The sequence below is a fragment of the Prionailurus viverrinus genome, chromosome D3 (assembly GCF_022837055.1).
Source record: "Prionailurus viverrinus isolate Anna chromosome D3, UM_Priviv_1.0, whole genome shotgun sequence".
NCBI lineage: Eukaryota > Metazoa > Chordata > Mammalia > Carnivora > Felidae > Prionailurus > Prionailurus viverrinus.
The window spans coordinates 65,099,941-65,117,636 of record NC_062572.1 but is presented as its reverse complement, the minus strand read 5'-3'; the positions used below and the strand labels follow the sequence as shown (position 1 = coordinate 65,117,636).

At 38.4% G+C, this 17,696-nt stretch overlaps 1 protein-coding gene across 2 annotated transcripts in view; it reads left to right on the top strand.

The window, feature by feature from the left end:
• The window catches only part of RIT2 (Ras like without CAAX 2), a 448,366-nt gene that overhangs the window by 62,839 nt on the left and 367,831 nt on the right, over positions 1-17,696 (top strand). Inside the window, exon 1 of one of the 2 annotated variants that reach the window (XM_047828328.1) lies at positions 11,798-11,900. The exons of the other annotated variant lie outside the window; for it this stretch is intronic. Coding sequence (XP_047684284.1) covers positions 11,798-11,900 — 103 coding nt within the window. Of the gene's footprint in view, positions 1-11,797; positions 11,901-17,696 lie in introns of those variants that run through there. 2 annotated transcript variants of the gene reach the window in all.

Genomic DNA, 17,696 nt, shown 5'->3' with positions numbered 1-17,696 from the left:
AGTACTTGCTTTTCTATTTTCTTTTTTTTTAACTTTTTAAAAAAAATGTTTATTTATTTTTGAGAGAGAGAGAGAGACAGAGCACTAGTGGGAGAGAAGCAGAGAAAGGGAGACACAGATTCTGCAGCAGGCTCCAGGCTCTCAGCTGTGAGCACAGAGCCTGATGCAGGGCTTGAACTCAAGTACCACAAGATCATGACCTGAAGCGACGTTGGACGCTTAACCGAGTGAGACACCCAGGCGCCCCTGGTTTTCTATTTTCTACATCTTCATAATTATTTTAGTTAGAATGTTAGAGAAGCTAGATATTACTTCAAATTATTCACTTTCTATCATAATTTCTTTTTGCAATACTGGCAAGCTATAGAGGTGAGTTGAGAAAAAAATTCAGAAGGTCAACAAAATATATCCCAGGATTAGGGGACAAGACATATGAGTTTAGACATAAGGGACTAAATTTACACAGTCTACAAAAGAGAGGTCTCCAAGGGAAGATCTCTGTGACATGATCTATAAATATCGTCAAGGTAACAAAATAAACAAAGCAAATTATTTATAGTCACAAAAGATAATAGGACAAGAATGATTGTCTTGAGTTAAGTGAGGGAACATTTATAATAGGTTATAAAAAGAGAAAGTTATTAGCTGAAAGCAAAACCAAGCAATATAACTAACACACAAAAGTCAACACCTATCACAGACCTGTAATAAAATGTTATTTTAAAAAATTTACAAGACTAGAAAAACATGTGTATTTAAAAAATAAAGGTGAACGATCAGTAAGTATTCATTGTCAAAATTAAGATCAAGTCTCAGTATGTCCTGTTCCCTACTTGTAGCATCTTTGACAAGCTATTTTTAAATATGCATAATGATAAGGACATTAATTGATATGTACAAATATTGTGCCCACTATATTTTAGTAATGATTTCCTGTCAATTCTATAGCCATTCCAAGTCATATCTTCAACAAGGACAACATATGATCTTATCACATTCTTTTCTGTCACTACCAAATTTTTGAAATGAAAAGTATATCATCTGTGCTTAATTTCTTAACTCCTACTCATTTCTTCATCTTTTACTATCTCACTTCCATGCTTACTTTTCTACCAAGATTGCTTTATTCACAAATCAGCTCTCATTTCCTAAATGGAGTGACATATTGTCACTTCTATGCTTATGTGACCAACCATGGTTTAGCACCTCTTGCTTCAGGAAGGCTCTCCTTGCTTGGATTCTATTCTTCTGGTGACTTGGCTACGTCTCCGTATATTTCTTTTTTATCCTCTTGGCAATATTGACAGAGGCCTCATAGCATTATTGTGCAGATTCAATAAGAAAATGACCAAAGATTTCTTATGCAAGAGTACTCAGCAGTTGTTATCTTGGTCTATTATAGTCCATTAATAAAGACACCCTTTATTCTTTCAACTTTATAGCAAGCACTCCATAGGGAATCTCATCTCTTGCTGTGTTTTCATTTACCACTAATAAGCTAAAGATTTCTTAATCTATAATCTATATCTCTAAGCCTATGCTTTTCCTCTGAACTCCAAACCTATCATTTGAAACTATTCTCCTTATATATCTAACCAGATATTCCAAAAGTACCTTAAATTTAATACAATCAGAATTTGACACATTATTCACATCTTTCTCCTTTACTTCAGCCCTGCCCACTCTTTCTCTATCCTATATCTCAGGCAGTGATACTGTTAAGTTCCTGGTATAACCAGGGATCCAAGCAAAACATGTCAGCCAGTTTGGTTCCCCCAGGTTGTCAGCCATGGACCCAGTTCATCTAGTTTGAATTATTATCTACTCTCTGCTGGATGACTAAAACAGCCACCCAAGCCATGTTAATGGTTTCTAGCTTATTCTCATTGTAATCCACTCTTCACACGACCTTTAGAGACAGCTTTGCAAGTTTTGTAAACCACACAATTGTTCATATTATGCCTCTGCTTAAAAACTATCCCTGGTTTCATGTGACTTGCCTGGTAAGTCCAAACTTCTCAGAATTACATAAACAAATAAACAAAGTCATCCATATACTTCCAAACTATGTTTCCTGATTTCTCTTCTGCCACTCCCCTACAACATGCACATACCCTCCTACATAGCGCACACTAGACAAAGCAATGGCCTCAAGCATTAAGTGCTGTTTCTTCTATGATTTTGTACAAACTGCACCTCTCTCACTGACCTGTCTGTCCCTGCTTCAATTCAGTGTTCACCTTGCAGGGGACCAAAATGACCAAGACCCTCAGGCCATTTTTCTCTTTCTTGCTTGGTGTGTGATGAGTGAACTTTCTAATATTCCAATTTTATACCATGAATGAGTGTTCCCAGGCACTGAGTTTATATCATCTCATTTGAACTTCACAAATACCAAACATGTTAGGTTTTTGTTTTGCAGATGAGAAACTAAAGCTCTCAGAGGTGAGATTTGTCCACTTTCACATGGTTAGTAAGTTGGTGACAGAAGTCAGATCAATAATGAGGCCCCTCCTTCAATTGATGTAGAAAACGCATTTTCTACATAATTCAGCATCCTTTCTTTTTTTTTTTTTTAATTTTTTTTCAACGTTTATTTATTTTTGGGACAGAGAGAGACAGAGCATGAACGGGGGAGGGGCAGAGAGAGAGGGAGACACAGAATCAGAAACAGGCTCCAGGCTCTGAGCCATCAGCCCAGAGCCCGACGCGGGGCTCGAACTCACGGACCGTGAGATCGTGACCTGGCTGAAGTCGGACGCTTAACCGACTACGCCACCTAGGCGCCCCCAGCATCCTTTCTTAATAAAGGATGAATTTCTACAAAATTCAGCATCCTTTCTTAATAAAAACCCTCGAGAAAGTTGGGATAGAAGGAACATACTTAAAGATCATAAAAGCCATTTATGAAAAGCCCACAGCTAACATCATCCCCAATGGGGAAAAACTGAGAGCTTTTTCCCTGAGATCAGGAACACGACAGGGATGTCCACTCTCACCGCTGTTGTTGAACATAGTGTTGGAAGTGTTAGCATCAGCAATCAGACAACAAAAGGAAATCAAAGGCATCAAAATTGGCAAAGATGAAGTCAAGCTTTCACTTTTTGCAGATGACATGATATTATACATGGAAAACCCGACAGACTCCACCAAAAGTCTGCTAGAACTGATACATGAATTCAGCAAAGTCGCAGGATACAAAATCAATGTACAGAAATCAGTTGCATTCTTAGACACTAATAATGAAACAACAGAAAGACAAATAAAGAAACTAATCCCATTCACAATTGCACCAAGAAGCATAAAATACCTAGGAATAAATCTAACCAAAGATGTGAAAGATCTGTATACTGAAAACTATAGAAAGCTTATGAAGGAAATTGAAGAAGATACAAAGAAATGGAAAAACATTCCGTGCTCATGGGTTGGAAGAATAAATATTGTCAAAATGTCAATACTACCCAAAGCTATCTACACATTCAATGCAATCCCAATCAAAATTGCACCAGCATTCTTCTCGAAACTAGAACAAGCAATCCTAAAATTCATATGGAACCACAAAAGGCCCCGAATAGCCAAAGGAATTTTGAAGAAGAAGACCAAAGCAGGAGGCATCACAATCCCAGGCTTTAGCCTCTACTACAAAGCTGTCATCATCAAGACAGCATGGTATTGGCACAAAAACAGACACATAGACCAATGGAATAGAATAGAAACCCCAGAACTAGACCCACAAATGTATGGCCAACTAATCTTTGACAAAGCAGGAAAGAACATCCAGTGGAAAAAAGACAGTCTCTTCAACAAATGGTGCTGGGAGAACTGGACAGCAACATGCAGAAGGTTGAAACTAGACCACTTTCTCACACCATTCACAAAAATAAACTCAAAATGGATAAAGGACCTGAACATGAGACAGGAAACCATCAAAACCCTAGAGGAGAAAGCAGGAAAAGACCTCTCTGACCTCAGCCGTAGCAATTTTTTACTTGACACATCCCCAAAGGCAAGGGAATTAAAAGCAAAAATGAACTATTGGGACCTCATGAAGATAAAAAGCTTCTGCACTGCAAAGGAAACAATCAACAAAACTAAAAGGCAACCAACGGAATGGGAAAAGATATTTGCAAATGACATATCAGACAAAGGGCTAGTATCCAAAATCTATAAAGAACTCACCAAACTCCACACCTGAAAAACAAATAATCCAGTGAAGAAATGGGCAGAAAACATGAATAGACACTTCTCTAAAGAAGACATCCAGATGGGGTGCCTGGGTGGCTCAGTCGGTTAAGCGGCCAACTTCGGTCGAGATCAGGTCATGATCTCATGGTCCGTGAGTTCAAGCCCCGCGTCAGGCTCTGTGCGGACTGCTCAGAGCCTGGATCCTGTTTTGGGTTCTGTTTCTCCCTCTCTCTGACCCTCCCCCGTTCATGCTCTGTCTCTCTCGGTCTCAAAAATAAATAAATGTTAAAAAAATTAAAAAAAAAAAAAGAAGACATCCGGATGGCCAACAGGCACATGAAAAGATGCTCAACGTCGCTCCTCATCAGGGAAATGCAAATCAAAACCACACTCAAATATCACCTCATGCCAGTCAGAGTGGCCAAGATGAACAAATCAGTAGACTATAGATGCTGGAGAGGATGTGGAGAAACAGGAACCCTCTTGCACTGTTGGTGGGAATGCAAACTGGTGAAGCTGCTCTGGAAAACAGTGTGGAGGTTCCTCAAAAAAGTAAAAATAGACCTACCCTATGACCCAGCAATAGCACTGCTAGGAATTTACCCAAGGGATACAGGAGTACTGATGCATAGGGCCACTTGTACCCCAATGTTTATAGCAGCACTCTCAACAATAGCCAAATTATGGAAAGAGCCTAAATGTCCATCAACTGATGAATTCTTAAAGAAATTGTGGTTTATATACACAATGGAGTACTACGTGGCAATGAGAAAGAATGAAATATGGCCCTTTGTAGCAATGTGGATGGAACTGGAGAGTGTTATGCTAAACGAAATAAGCCATACAGAGAAAGACAGATACCATATGTTTTCACTCTTATGTGGATCCTGAGAAACTTAACAGGAACCTATGGGGGAGGAGGAGGAAAAAAAAAAGAGAGGTTAGAGTGGGAGAGAGCCAAAGCATAAGAGACTCTTAAAAACTGAGAACAAACTGAGGGTTAATGGGAGGTGGGAGGGAGTGGAGGGTGGGTGATGGGTATTGAAGAGGGCATCTTTTGGGATGAGCACTGGGTGTTGTATGGAAACCAATTTGACAATAAATTTCATATATTTAAAAAACAATAATGAGGCCCCACTTACACCAAAATCTGAGAGCTTTTCCATTATCTTGGGTTGTCATAGTGGACTATTTTGTAAACTAATAAACTCTCTGATACTCATTATTCAAAGAATTGATCAGTAATCAGTGAGTATGAGATATCTTCCCTAGATGGAAGGTTCTCCTAAATGTATTCAAGGTACCTCCCAAATTCTAATTTCTTAGCTCTCAGGGGAAACTAAGGCAGTCTCACAAGTAACTCTTGGTAGAAATGTAATAATACCTCAATTTTTAAATTCCAGAAAACTATTATCTTAATGTTAATAGCAAGGCTGTGTGGTGGTATTTGCAACAGAATATATCATTATCCAAGTACAATATTAAAAAGCTTCATTATCTGTTCAGTCTGGTATAGCACCATTTTTTACATTAAGGTAGTTTTAGTAGTCTCTTCTTTATGCAGAATTTGAATACAATATATTCTGGATATTCAATAATTCAAGATGATAATTAATTGATAGCATCTATTATAAGATAAAATCATAACAAGTAGAATATATCAAAATTATATTGGATGAAATTAAGTATTTCTTGAACACTACATTATATTATATCACATAGCCTCAAAAATATCTCTGCATATGTTAATGTAATTATACCACAGACATACAAAAGTAAAAGACAACTGAAGTCTCTAGTCAATAAAATGCAAGTATAAAATTTGAATATTTCTTGGAAATTTATTAGTATACAAAATTTTATATTTTTCTATGGTATAAATACTCACTCCCTTATCTTGTCCATATGTTTAAATAGCCTGAGCCCTAATTTTTTGCTTTTACAAGGTGAAAGTCAATTCTGATGATTGAATAGTAACAATTGCAATCTGTAGTAATGATATCAGATTTTACTATGAAGTATAGTGGCCAAAAAAGCCTTAACATATTTTTATTGATCCTTTTTGATATGTCAGCCCTTGGCCCAGAACTATGGGAAATATAAAGAAAAAAATAAGGGACTGCCTTCTCACGTAGATTACAATTTAACAAATTGTGGGATGCCTAGTGAAATGAGTGTCTACAATAATAATATAGAGAAATTTAAATTTTTTTACCATTTATTTATTTTTGAGACAGAGAGAGACAGATCATGAATGGGGGGAGGGTCAGAGAGAGAGGGAGACACAGAATCGGAAGCAGGCTCCAAGCTGTAAGCACAGAGCCCGATGTGGGGCTCGAACTTGTGAACCACGAGATCATGACCTGAGCTGAAGTCGGACACAATTGACTGAGCCACCCAGGTGCCCCTAGAGAAATTTAGCTTAGTTTCAAATCTCAGGGATTTGACAAAGCCACAAGAGCTTAATGAAAAAAGTAACTTGAGCAAGAACTTGATTTTCCTCTAATCAGAAGCTTGTATTTTTACTGTTCAAAGTTGGCACCATGCTTTTTTTAGAGATAAAGGTTACAGGCTCCTGGGTGGCTCAGTCGGTTAAGCGTCAGACTTCAGCCTAGGTCATGATCTTGCAATTTCTGAGTTCAAGCTCTGCATCGGGCTCTGTGCTGACAGCTCAGAGCATGGAGCCTGTTTCAGATTCTGTGTCTCCCTCTTTCTCTCTGCCCCTTCCCCACTCACACTCTGGCTCTCTCAAAAATAAACATTGAAAAAAATGTTTTCAAAGGTAAAGTTTAAAAAAGAAAGAAAGAGAAGAAATTCAAACTCTGCTATAATTTAAAGCTTGCAGTAATTCACCTACCATCCAGCTGTTGTATCATGTTCTTATGTTCTTCTGTATCAACCAGATGGCATTAATATGCAAGTCACCACTGTTCTCTCTAATCTTTGGCCACCTCTGTTTTTGTTATTTCTTCCATTTTAAGTCCTATTTTAAATCTAGTCCAAGTTACTCCCCCTTCCTTGACACCCCACCTTGGTTTTTTTTATTTGAATCATTCTCTCCTTCCCCCATGTTCCTATCAGACTCTGTTCATTTATCTATTCAATTACCTGCCACATTCCGACTTATTCCAGAAACTGGTATGCAGGTGTCTCTCCTACATGAGGATATAAACACTTTGGACTCATGGACTATATTGTGATTTTCCTTATTTTTTCTAAAAACCCTAATGCAGTTGAATGAATGATTTTGAGAAGAAGCAAATTAATCCATATTTAAAGAATGAATCCATGATAGAATGAATAAATGAAAGAATGCAGGTTATTTAAATCACATATAAGAGCCCTGCTTTCAGATATTTTAACCTTAATAACCCTTTAGGAAAAGTGTTGAATTATTCCCCAAGACTTATTAACACCTAAGGTGAATTTTACTGAATATGATTATGAGGAGGTCAATGTGATACAAAGGTCTATGCTGTGCAGATGGAACTCTGCCTTCCATCTGCAAAATTAGCTGTTTTCCACTTGATGTTGCCAGCTTTGTTTGTTTGTTTGTTTGTTTGTTTGTCCTGAGCAGTTGTGCTATCTTCTGGTTTCCAATAGTCTTATATTTCACGGTGAGAATGTGCCTGCCAAACCTGAATTTACCCAGAGGTTATCAACTAAGTTGCTATTTCTTCCGTCCATGACTTCTCTTTTCATTAGGATACAAATGGTAAATAATACACTTTGGAAAGTTAATTTAATTAATGGAGCAATAGACAGTCACCCAGTTGGCACAATTAATTCCTTCATTTAATAAAAATGTCAGGTAGTACACACCAGGCACTGTGCTAAACTCTGGAGAGATAAAGATGAATATGGTGGCAGGGTCACCGCTTGTGAGTAAAGTGAAATAGAATGTAAATAAATCATTGTAATAAATATTATAAATACTCTAACAAAGGGAAGAGTGGCTTTGCTGACAATGGCATCAGGAGCTCTGCTTTTAAGTGACTAGATAAGTAAGAAAGGAACTCTGAATGTGCCTCACTTCCCCCTAGAATGAAGTAGGATGTCGTCCACAGTGACTAGATGCCTTATATGTCCCTAAAGGACTTTAGAAAGATATCCATGTAAGTAGGTTAATGCAATCCTTCAGAAGGAATTGCTTGTCCTCTAAGGACTTGAAAGGTGAGCAGCCAGTGACAGAAAGGAGGTGGCATGTACTTTGATCTTACTGAGGGAGTCAAGTGGCTCTGAAACAACATGGAACACCTGGGTCTTCGTCTAAAGGACATGAACACTCAGTGGGAATCATGTGACATTCTAAAAGGATGGCAAGTGCCAGGGTGGGTTACAGGAAGCAAATACAGACTTTAATCATTTAATAATTTTCCATTGAATAATTTTATATAGCAAAGTAATCTGCCATGTACTGACTTTACTTGCTTAATTATTATATTTCAATTACCATTTATACACTTGGAAAATACCTTTCTCTTTCTTCATCCCTCCCTGTGTCTTCCCCTTTCTTTCTCTCTTCTTCCCTCTTCCCCCTCATCTCTGCCATGTACACACATACCCACATACATGCCCTTAGACTTTTGGGTGCACCAGCCAAGGAACCAGGCATGCAGATTCACAAAAGTTCACTAACTAAAACTGAAAATCAGTAGCATTAGGATGCTCCAAAATTCAAACATCAATCAGGAGGTATTGTGGCCCTTAGTAACTCAAGAGAAGGCACCAGAGTGGAGTACCTTTGAATTTCAAAGAAGAGGTAGACAAAGAGAGCTTTATAACTAGGGAAGTCCCCCTGTACCTCATGTTTATCATCTCCCATGTAAATAGGGAAATATCTTGCTGACTTCCATTTGAGGAATATGGACAGATGCGTAGACACTGAGGAGAAACTAATGCACTAAATTTCCCTCTCACAATGCCCATTGGTATTTGACAAGTCACCCATCCATTTACTGTTAAGGGACATTTTCATGTATCCTTTTCTCTTAACCAATATTAAAGTAATTTAAAAGAGAACACCAAGGACACAGCTGGCATGACAGTCCCTATGTTTTACCACCAAATCAGAGTGGCTGACATGGAAAACAGAGTAACAGATGGTGGAACAGATAGCCAGAGGGTCAAGTGATTTGCTCAAGGTCGTAAGAATTTTGTACCAGAAGTAGAAACAAAACCCAGAAAGACCTTGAAGCTAAATGCTACTGTTTACATACCTCTTTTCATGGAGGAATAAAGTTTCAATGAATCAATTAAAGGGTAATTATACTAAAGCTACCGTTTTTTATTAGATCCAATTATGGAAATGACTGTTTTGTTGGAAGAGAGGCAAGTAGCCCACTCTGCCTGACTCTGTTCTTTGGAGTGTGAGGACACAAGAATGGAATAAATGCTTTGTGTCCCTATGTGCCACTCTAAGCTATTGGATCCATTATTTAGGCATTTGACTCATGAATATGTGTATAATAGGGTTGGTCAGGTCGACATTTAGGTAGATTTCTCTGACATAGTATACAGGATGAATTCAGCAGTGTGGAAGGGGGGAGGGCAGAGAGACCATACTCAGAGAGGACAGGTTGGAGGACTCTTCAGTCATGGAGGTCAGATATGAGAGAGGCTAAACTACAGCTAGGACTTAGCAGGTGACAGTGCTCCCTGCAAAGACAGAGAACAATGCTGATCTTGTTATTGAGGATTAGAGTGATATATTCAGGGTGTCTGATGGGAGCATCCAGGAGGCAGATTCACTTTTGAAGCTCAGAGGGAAAACACAAATTAGACTCCATCAAAATTTAAAACTCCTGCTCTTTGAAGGATACTACAGAAGAGCCATAGAATGGAGGAAAATATTTTCAGAACATATATCTGATAAAAGGCTTATATAGAATATATAAAGAACTATTAAAACTCAGTAATAAGGAAACAAACATCTTGATATATCTATTTGACATAAATTTTGAACAAATATTTTAGTAAAGAAGGCATGCAGATGGAATAAACACTTGAAGAGACAATTTTCTCTTTGGGTGAGTGTGTGTGAACAGTGGGCTGGGAGCACCATTAACTCAAAAATTATCATCATCATCATCATATCATATAGTTAAATAGTGCTTATAATTTTGTAGACACTGTTTGAAATATTGCATAAACATTAAACTCAATGAGTTAATAGAGTAGGGATTTAATAAACCATTTTGTAGATGAATAAACTGAGGCACAGAGAGGTGAAGTCATTTACTCAAGGTCACCCAGCTAGTAAGTGGCCGAGTCCAGATCTGAACACAAGCAATGAGTCTTCAGAGCCTATGGTCTTGGCTGTAACTATGTACTACCTCCCCATCTATCAACAAAAATACATTGAACATCTCCTCTGTGCCCAATGCGTGGTCACACACTATAAAGTCATAGGGAACTGATTAAAAATAGTTCCTTCCCTAGACAAGCTTGTGTACACCAAACATTTCACTGCATCTAATCATGATCCAATTTCAGAATCAGAAAGTCGACAATAAACATGCAGAACATCATCATCACTTGTTTGAAGAATGGGCTCTAACTATGACCATTAGGGATTCTTAAAAGTATCCTAAGACCTCTAGAATTTAGAAGGTTTCCAAAGAAAAAGAGACAAAGCAGAGGAAAGCAGAATTTGAAAGAATTCAAATAAGAGATAGGAGTTTGGACATCTGAAAAAGAGTCTTCTAGGATCTTTAATACTGCCATAATTGTCATCAAAAATGTTAAGAATCTCTTTCCTGCTTGATAGAATTGTTGTGTTTTAGATTATTCTTAATAAACTAGTGTAAACAAGGATGATCTATGTCCAGACATGACAATGACCTAATTCAAATACCTCCTTATGTGAGAACTGCAGCTGTCAAGCAGCTGAAATGATTCGTGCTAGCCAGCTATTATTTCGACAACACTAAAGACCGGACCTTAAGAGCCCTGAGTTATGTTTTGTTTGTTTGTTTGTTTGTTTGTTTGTTTGTTTTCCCCCTTCTAAATTGGTAACATCTCTTTTCCCCAGAATGAAAACTGCAAGAAGATGGTGATAAAAGCAAGGGGATAAGCAACAGACATCTTCCTTCATTAACTGACTCTGATTAAAAGAAAATAATGTCTTTGACGCTGTAGCTACAGAAGTCAGCCTGTGAGACGTAGCATCCTCCAAGTCTCAGATTCACTCTATTCTAGCAGCCCAGGCTGGAAAGTAGCCAAATGTGTGCTTCTAACAACTGCCACCAAGCAGGGGGCAGGAGAGGGAAAGGAGAGAGTGAGGAAGGGGAAGGAAGAAAGAAGCAGAGGAAGGAAAGGGGGAGAAAAACCCAAACAGACAGAGACAGAGAATGAGAGAGATCGCGGGAGACGGGAGAGTGAAGGATCGGAAGGAGGGGGGATATAAAAGCCAGATTTTTATTGGAAGCAATTGACGTGGTTGCTATGAGACCCGCTCCAGCACAGGACCAGCAGCCAGCCCGGCGCTGATGGTTCTTACCTCCTACTAAACCTTTCTTTTGACACAGTTTTAGAGTTGCTTAATATCTGAGCGAGCACCTGACACGGGCGACTTTTTCTTTCTTTTTTCTCCTCCCGTCTCTCGGGTAAGATGGAGGTAGAAAGCGAAGCCAGCTGCTCCCCCAGCCGCGCATCAGGCGGGTCCAGAGAGTACAAGGTGGTAATGCTGGGAGCTGGGGGAGTTGGTAAAAGCGGTAAGTTTTAATACCAAATGCTGGGGAAGGAGGGAGCTCTGGAGAGGCAACTCTATAGAGTCAATAATGATGATAATGATAATAATACTGCCGTCGGGAGCTAGCTAGCTATGGCAGGTAAACACCAAGTATCTGGCAGGATGTTTAAAAGTAATAAGGACTGTTAAAAAGATGTAGATGAGTCGGGAGAATGGAACGACAGCCAGTGATAATGTGTAGAACTTAAGATCTTTTTTGTTGCTTTGATTTCTGCTAGGTGATATTTGATCGTAATTTCTATGTCCTTTTAAAAAAATAATTAATAACATATTTATGAAATAGTCCTGGTATGGGAAAATATTCTCCTGTTCTCAAAAATACTCCCATAAAGAAAAAGGTGCTATGAATATGCAATGAAACACACATATGCAAAGGCAGACACACAGGCAGGATTATCAGTGCTGATGGTTGTGTTTATTTCTTTGATTAGGAGCTTCCTGTCCTCTTTCCTTATCTCTGATCTGATCTAGGATGGTGTGGTCTTTGAATGTCTGGAAAAAAGTGACAGAGGTTGAAAGATGGTATTCTTTGTGGGACTTGAGCAGGGTGATCAAATCATATTTTGTGGTTAAACAGATTTAGAAGAGAAAGCTACAAACATAAAAGGATATGGGATGCTAATGGAAGTAAACACTGGTACATTTGTTATGCTACATTAAAAAAAAAGTTGTCAGTGGTTGGGTTTCTTGAGGGGCTCAAAAGGCCAAATAGAACAAATTAAAACAAAAAATAGTAGTGTTTGAGGCTGATCAAATGGTGAAAGAATATCTTGGGGCTATGGTTATCAATAGAAAATAAAAAGGCAAATATAACTTTTTTTCTATAAATACAAAAAGATCCCCACGGGGGGATACATCTGTGGGGATGCCAGAAGACAAAAGAAATATTAAGAGTTAACGTTTACAAAAAGTAACAACAACAAAAAACACCTCAACAGTTTTATGCTTGACAAAAAGATTCAAAGTTGAGGCAACACTCTTGGCATAACCCCCCACCAAAAGGCTGATAACTTTGGTAGTGAGTCCACAAGTGGTAAGAAAGTTGATCAGTAAAGGAAAGAGAATAGGGAGTGAGATTCTAGCAGACAGCAAAGGTAAGGAGGTTAGAAAACTGGGAAGAGACATAAAGTTGAATACCCCCAACACCCTCCTAAAAAAAATACCACAAGGTATTATAAAAAGAAAAGAATAGGTGGATCTGGACTTGGCCAATTGTTAAATGCTTGTCCAAGTGAGAAAAAGAAATCATCTCATGTAGTTAGGAAATGTGAAGTGTAACACTTCGAACTGTGTAGGAGTGAGGAATTTTCTACAAGCTTTTCTTCTTCTTTAATGTGATGATTTGAAAGGGGAAGAGTCGAAATAGGTGAGGATTAGGGAAGGAGGGGAAGGAGGAAGGATAAAGAGAAAATAGTCCATACAAAATAAAGCTATCTTTTTAAAGAATACAGTCAGTTAGATACAATGAGGTAGAACAATTTGAGAATAAAACAGGAGAGAAACAGATCTAAGAAAAAGGCGGGAGCCAAATGAACAGAAATGCCACCAGGGGTGTGTGAGGTCAGAGACGCTGCAACAGTCCCATAATGTGCCCGTGTATTACCTTTGTTTGCTGGCTTGTTGTTTTCCTATTTCACCAGGAGCTTGGGGGATGTGGGAATAGAGTGACAAGTTTTTAGTCATATTCCATGGAAATGGACCTTGGAGACAGGAGGTGTAAGACAGTGGCATCCTTCAGCAATGCACTTATCCTGGAGGTGGTATTAGTCTACTGTTTTGACCTTCCCCATATATTATTTGTAGTGACTAATCATTGTCACCTTTCTAATAACCAGGCATTTTTGACATAACAAAATGTTGGCAGAAATTTTTGATGTAACAAAATGTTGGGTTGCTCTCACCTTCAGTGTGCACATTAAATAGTTGAGCGAAACTTATTCAGTATGATTAAGACAGGAGTAGCCAGGTCACCTCTGAGATGGTCAAGGATAAAAGAGAGCAAATAGTTCCATTGTACTGATTTTATTAATAGTGTACTTAGCTGTTACTTTAGAGAGAATAGAATTCCTAGTACAGTTCCACGTCCAAAAAAGTCTGTCCTTATGGCTAAATGTTGGGAATCAGAGTGATGGAATCACATCTTGCTCTTGGGTTTTGCCCCTATGATTCATTGGTGTTAACAGTTGATAAATGTTCAAGCACTGATTCTCACTATGAACCTTCCTTTGAAGGTTAAAATGTTTGCTTTCAAATGAACTAAAATATTTTTTTTAATAAAAAAGCCACTTTTTGTATTGCTGAGTATCTGGGTCAACAGAGGCCAAATTTACTTTTCTTCCCACAGTTTCGGTGGTTTATGTTAAAGAATTGTACAAACCAATTAAGGGAGATTGTATGAAGGGATTTCAAGAAGTCTGTGTTCTGAAGAAACTAAAGAAGATGTATCAAGCTATCATCTGTCTCTAATTCTGACTCATTCCAAGTCAGCCTTGTACATGAATGAGAAATTCAATTTACAGGAACCATAATTTTTAAATGAACAGGATCTTGGCGATTGTCTATGCTTACTGTGAAATTAGCTTTTTCTCCCTGTCCCTATTTTACTAAGATATCCTTTAGTGAGTAGGGAATTTGGGGGGCGGGGGGGCTTATAACTTTACTAAAACAGGAATTCCCACAAGATTTAAAATGCATGGGTAAATAAATGTACTGTGATAAATCTCCAACCACCAATCAACACGTTTTTGAGCACATACTATGCATGGGCCCTGTGCTAGTTCCTACAGAGAGGGAACAAAAATGAAGTAAACATTTGTGTGGCAGATATGGGTATATGGTTTTCATGCTTATATCCAGTCTTAACCACAATCTAATTAGCTGTCACCATTTTGCAAATGGAAAAACCGAAGCCCAGAGTGACCACTTGTGCTTGGTCATAGAGGTAATAATAGAAGTCTGTGAAGTTTTAACTGACTCTTCTATATTATATTTAATGCCACGGAGGGAATTGCAAAGATTTTTAACACTTACAGTCAAGAAGAAAATAGGCCTGTTGGTAAGGCATTCTCTACTTGAATGTTATAGCTAAAAAATATTTCTGGGCGCCTGGGTGGCTCAGTCAATTAAGCAGCCTACTTTGGCTCAGATCATGATCTCTTGGTTCGTGGGTTCAAGCCCCGCATCAGGCTCTATGCTCACAGTTCAGAGCCTGGAGCCTGCTTTGGAGTCTGTCACCTTCTCTCTCTGCCTCTCCCCCACTCACACTCTTTATCTCTCTCAAAAACAAATAAACATCAAAAAGTTTTTTAAGGGGCACCTGGGTGGCTCAGTTGGTTGAGCATCCGACTTGGGCTCAGGTTATGATCTCACTGTCTGTAAGTTCCAGCCCCACATCGGGCTCTGTGCTGACAGCTCAGAGCCTGGAGCCTGTTTCAGATTATGTGTCTCCCTCTCTCTCTGCCCCTCCCCTACTCATGCTCTGTCTCTCTCTCTGTCAATAATAAATAAACATTAAAAATTTTAAAAAAAAACAGTTTTTTAAAACATAAAAGAGATTTCTACTATCTAGACTAACACTTTCATTTACACATCTATATATTTTTAATCTTTAAATGAATATAAGTAAACATACATAACATTTATATTATTTATAAATAAAAACATTTGCATCATATTTATATACACATAATTAAAAGAAATACCTAATAGTAGCTAAGAGCCCTATAAGTACTGAGTAAACAGGATAAACAAGAAATAGTCCTCACCCTATTTGAAAGATGAGGAATTGGGGCGCCTGTGTGGCTCAGTCCGTTAAGTGTCTGAATTCAGCTCAGGTCATATCTCATGGTTTGTGAGTTCGAGCCCTGCATCGGGCTCTGCTGACAGCTTGGAGCTTGGAGCCTGCTTTGGATCCTGTGTCTCCGTCTATCTCTGCCCCTCCCCCTCTCATGCTCTGTCTCTCTCTCAAAAAAAATAAATAAAAACATTAAAAAATATATGGGAAATCAAGTCCCCAGGAGTTGAAAGAACATGCCAAATTCATGCTACAGTTGTGGCAGAGTCACATCTGGAACACAGTTCTCCTGACCCCCACGAAGCTGCTTTTACTCCATAACCAAGTTTTTATACAGCGTATTATAAATAAAAATTGGACCTATTATGCAATTAATTTGGTATAAATTAGGCACATTCTAGTCTCCATCGCTCTTTGTTCCACTGCCTACCATCCCTTCCCCTCCCTCAAAACAGAAAATAATAAAATCTCACAGCTATGGCTTAAGAGTTTAGTGGAGTCTAAACAATCCTTGTAGCTGTTTTAAACATTTTCCTTTCCCTGTCTCTGTAGTTTTATAATACAAAGGCTTTTCCTCCATGACAGAGCATGGCAAGTATCTGCTTTCTTCCTCTGCATTCGCATCTGATTCTTCCAGTTCAGACTAAAATTATTCAGCAAGTCTCATCCAATAATAATGTGATCTTACTTTCCAAGCTACATTCTTTTCCTATTCTGTTTTATGATCTGAATTGAGGGTAAAATAATTTGAGGGGAGTGGGTCATTTATTCCTTGAGGTCAGATGAGGCATCTGAGGCAAAGAGGTACTGATTTGTCCGAGTACACAGAAGTAAGTAAGAAATAGGGGGCTTAGTCAGTTAAGTGTCTGACTCTTGATTTCGGCTCAGGTCATGATCTCGCAATTCCTGAATTCAAGCCCCTCATCGGGCTCCACTCTGACAGCCGGAGCCTGCTTGGGATTCTCTCTCTCTGCCCTTTCCTGCTTGCTCTCTCTCTCTCAAAATAAATAAACTTAAAAGAAAAATTAAAAAAAAAAAGAAATAGGAGAGTAACTCATGTTTCTAACTCAAAATTGTTTTCTATCAGATTTTGTGAGAAAAGTAGAGAAAGTATCCGAACATCAGATGAGGTCTACATGGTCTTCTTTACTCCCCGGGATACATTTTGGAATTACCTTGGTAAAATTTTGTGTGAAATTTTGTCAAGGGTGAAATTCGTATGAAATATTTTGCAAGTGACTGGGAAGAGACAGGGTGATCCCTCTCTGCTATTGCAGACATGACCCCTGGACTCCAGGAACTCACTATCTCATGGGGGGAAATATGTTGCATACCACAAAGTGATAAGTTTATATCAGGCCTGTGACATAAGAACTGTGGGAGCTCGGGGTAAGCAGTGGCTAAATCTGCATGCAAAGGCTAAGAAGGAATCTCAGCAGAGAGGATACTTGAATTGAGTGTTAAGTGATGAGCAAGATTTCTTGAAGTTGAGAAGGAAAAGTACAGACAGCGTGGGGTATGGAGAGGAAGATAATTTAATGGGAACAGGGCATACAAAGAAAAAAAGCAATGGGAAGACTATCACTTTTCATGGAGGGGTCTTGATAATTTGGTGTCTATGGGAGCATTTGGAAAAATCTCCTCGAGTTATGCTTTAAAACTCTCTTAGAGAACTGTGAAAAGTAAAACCAAACAAAGCAAATAAGATGAAAACATAAAAAGTATTAGGGAACTCAGAATTTATTAGAATGCATCTATTGTGAATTTTTTGTATAGAGGAAACTCATTTATAAAACAGGCAATCATACTCTGCCCCACATTCTTCTGCAATTTGTCTCTTTTATACATTGAGTTTTGTGAAGCAGGATTTTATCAAATGAGACCAGTAACAATATTTTCTGAGGTAAACAGAAAGCAGCACAAAACCAATTCCTTCAACCGCAATGAATTGGTATAAGCAGGTAG